This window comes from Aureococcus anophagefferens, assembly GCF_000186865.1.
Source record: "Aureococcus anophagefferens unplaced genomic scaffold AURANscaffold_140, whole genome shotgun sequence".
NCBI lineage: Eukaryota > Pelagophyceae > Pelagomonadales > Pelagomonadaceae > Aureococcus > Aureococcus anophagefferens.
The window spans coordinates 8,273-11,967 of NW_008705688.1; the positions used below are offsets into that span (position 1 = coordinate 8,273).

Below are 3,695 nucleotides of genomic sequence, written 5' to 3' on the forward strand. Positions count from 1 at the left end.
ACCTGCGACCTCTTCTACAACGCGACGAACGTTACGAACGCGACGATGCTGCGAATCGAGGCGAGCTCGCCCCTTATTGAGGTCGCCGTCGCGGAGCTGCAGCGAATCGGGCCGACCCTCGTCGCGTCGGGCGCGGACCTCCACGACGTCGTCTGCTCACTGAAGGAGTGCGACCTGGCGAAGGCCTACGTCATCGACAAGTACGACAGCATCAACGTCGTCGCCGCCGCGGGCTTCGTCAAGGACTTTGCGGCGAACTCGGCGGACAACTCCGGCGTCGTCGCGCTGACGGACCCGGAGTGCGCGTGCGCGTCGGGCACCTACATCACCGCGCCGTGCACGTCCCGGGCCGACGCGGTCTGCGCGACGTGCTCGACGGCGTGCCAGGCCGACTACTACATCGTCTCCGAGTGCGGCGAGTACGTGGACGTCGGCTGCGAGCCCTGCGTCAGCTGCGGGTATCCCTACTACGACGCGGGCGGCTGCTCCGGGTCCAGCGACCGCGTCTGCTCGCCCTGCACGGAGTGCACGGCCATGGAGTACGAGTCGAGCCCCTGCGAGGCCGGCGCGGACCGCGTCTGCGTGAGCTGCGCGCGGTCGTCGGAGTGCGTCGAGCAGACGGAGCAGTGCGCGAACGTCGCGCAGTGGTGGCGCCAGGCCAACTGCTGCGGGGACGACGACGGCGTCCAGGTCCCCTGCAACGAGCAGACGGAGAGCGACGTCCGCATCGGCAAGCGCAACTCGCGCCAGCACTGGGTCTTCGACGTGCTCCCGGAGGTCGAGGAGGGCTACGAGCAGGGCGACGCGACGACGCTCCAAGGGTAGGTTCGGTGTGAGTCGAGGCCCGGGGGGGGGGGCACTATAGGCTGGTCTTCAAGTGGCCATCAATGCGGCGCGCGGCTCGCCGTGCACATCCCCGGCCCGGCGACAGCGGCGCGTACCCGTAGAGGCGCTGCGGAAGGCCGCAGTCTAGGAGCGGCGGCGCTGGGACGTGCGCTCTGGCTTGGACTCGACCATCGCCGGCTTCTTCGCCGCGGACTTCGCCGCGGAGGCCCTGAACGCGGTAGACGACGGGGATGGGGCGCTACGCCCCGGGAGCCAGCCATCAGGAGCCTGAGGGACATACTTCGCGCCCTCACCCGACGCGTCGGCGCGGAAGGGGCAGCTTGTCCGCGACCAGACGCCCGGAGCCCATACGCTCACCTTCAACCGGTCTCCGTCCGCGATTGACGCCAAAAATCTGAGCCATCAACGACGTCGCCCACGCCCACGCTCACGCTCGCTCATCATCCCCTTCCTCATAGTGCCGCCCCGCGTCCCACATCGTGTACGACCCTAAAAAAATCGACCGCTCGCCACGCTTTCCGGGCAAACGGCCGCGGCGGCCGGGCGACGACCGAATCAACGGCGCCGCCGTCGCGGCGCGCCGAGTGAACCGGGGCGGCGCGCCGTACGGCCTTCGCGCGGCCTTGGCGACCTTGGCGACGTGGCCGCATCCCGCGGCCCCTCCGCGGTTCGTCGATCGTAGATGATCGGGCGACCGCCTCGGATCGGCCGATTTCGCCCGAACCCGCTTCCCCGCTGAGCCCTCGTCCGCCGACCACCACGTTGCCCGCCCCGCCCTCGCCCGCCCCCGCATCGTCCGCTCCGCGGATCGCCGACGCCCTCGGGCCCTCGCGAAGGCGTCGGTCGCCGACGAGGAACCTCCTTCGTCGCGCCGGCGAGCCCCGCGCGCCCCCGAAACCTCCCGAGCCGTGCCCCGCTCCTCGCGCTACGCAACCGAGACCATTACCCTCGCGCCCCCCCCTCAGGCTTTCGCGCCGTACCAGCTACACGTTCACGCGAAGATGAAGCGGAACGCGCTCCTGCTCCTCGCGCTCGCCGTCGTCGCAAAGGCCGGCTCCGAGAGCGGCGCCGTCAGCGCCGGCGGCGGCTCCTTCGACTCCGCGTGCACGGACTCGACGACGTGGCACAAGAAAGGCGACGACAAGAAGAACTGCGCCTGGGTCGGCAAGAAGAAGGTGAATCGCTGCAAGGCCTGGGTCAAGTCCGAGGACGGCGTCCTGGCCAGCGTCGCCTGCCCCGTGGCCTGCGACACCTGCCTGCTGATCTGCGAGGAGGCGAAGCAGGACCTGGAGGAGACTCTCGCGGAGGAGAAGCAGACCTGCGCGGAGGAGAAGCAGACCTGCGCGGAGGAGAAGCAGACCTGCGCGGAGGAGAAGGCCGCGCTCGAGGGGCCGTCGTGCGCGGACTCGACGACGTGGCACCAGGGCTGGAAGAAGTCGAAGACCTGCGCGTGGGTCGGCAAGTCGCCCGCGAAGCGCTGCGACAAGGAGTCCAAGTCCAAGGTCTTGGCCAGCGACGCCTGCCCCGTGGCGTGCGACGCCTGCCCGACCTGGGCGGAGGTGATCGCCGAGCTCGAGGCCGCGAACGCCGCGCTCGAGGGCAAGGTGGCCGAGCTCGAGGCCAAGCTCGAGGCCCCGACGCCCGCGCCGACGGTCGACCCCACGGCATCGCCCATGACGGCGCCCACGGCGACCCCCACGGCCGCGCCGATGGCTTTTACGTGCGCTGCGGACGAGTACTTCGACGGCTGCACCGAGTGCCCGAACGGCTACACGTGCGACGGCGTCACCAAGACGTGCGCCGTCAACAAGTACGTCGACAACAACGAGTGCCTCGAGTGCCCGGCTAGCGCGACCTGCGACGGCGTCAACGCCGTGTGCGATGACGTCAACAAGTACGTCGACAACAACGAGTGCCTCGAGTGCCCGGCTAGCGCGACGTGCGACGGCGTCGACGCGACGTACTCTCCGACGGACGAGATCGAGCTCAAGGCCGCGGCCTGGGACTGGATCGACGACGCGACGAGCGCGGAAGCCAAGTACGGGCACATCAGCGAGTGGGACACGTCCAAGGTGACGGACATGCACGAGTTGTTCTACGGCGCCCCCCCCTTCGACGCGGACATCGGCGCCTGGGACGTGTCGTCGGTGACGAGCATGGAGCGGACGTTCGACCGCGCCGCCGTCTTCGACGCGGACATCGGCGACTGGGACGTGTCGAAGGTCACGGACATGACTCAAATGTTCTACTACACCGCCGCCTTTAACGCGCCCATCGGCGGCTGGGACGTGTCGAAGGTGACGACCATGGCTGGCACGTTCTGGGGATACGATAGATTCGCCGCCTTCAACGCGGACATCGGCGCCTGGGACGTGTCGAAGGTGACGGACATGAACTACGCGTTCTACTGGGCCGACGCCTTCAACGCGGACATCGGCGCCTGGGACGTGTCGAAGGTGACGACCATGAGCAACATGTTCTACGACGCCGTTGCCTTCAATTATCCCATCGGCGCCTGGGACGTGTCGTCGGTGACGAACATGAAGGGGACGTTCGCCCAAGCCTTCGCCTTCGACCAGAACATCAGCGCCTGGGACGTGTCGAAGGTGACGACCATGACCAATGCGTTCTACCTCTCGAATCTTCAGGATTGCCCGTCCTGGGCAGATGAGGTGAACCATAGCACTGGCGTTATAGGCTAGGTTAAGGAGGAGGAGGATACGGGGGATTGGTATCCTAGGGGATGACGCTGGGGGAATTGTGTGGCGCCGCGCTCTTGTTGTAGCGCTGCGTGTGCAGGCTCTGCGTGATGTGCAGGTATGTGTAGGTAGCAGGTTAGCTTCACAGGT

General features: G+C 67.7%; 2 protein-coding genes across 2 annotated transcripts in view; both read left to right on the forward strand.

Moving 5' to 3' along the window:
* Positions 1-45: 45 nt before the first annotated feature.
* Positions 46-825, forward strand: AURANDRAFT_68431 (hypothetical protein; the record flags this gene model as incomplete). The annotated part of the gene is made up of 1 exon (XM_009044116.1): positions 46-825. The coding sequence occupies one exon, from the start codon at positions 46-48 to the stop codon at positions 823-825; it is 780 nt and encodes a 259-aa protein (XP_009042364.1).
* Positions 826-1,847: 1,022 nt separating this feature from the next.
* The window catches only part of AURANDRAFT_68432 (hypothetical protein), a gene marked incomplete at both ends in the record, with an annotated part of 3,707 nt that continues 1,859 nt past the window's right edge, over positions 1,848-3,695 (forward strand). The window contains one exon of the mRNA XM_009044117.1: positions 1,848-2,740. Within this exon, the coding sequence (XP_009042365.1) occupies positions 1,848-2,740 (893 nt within the window). The remainder of the gene's footprint in view (positions 2,741-3,695) is intronic.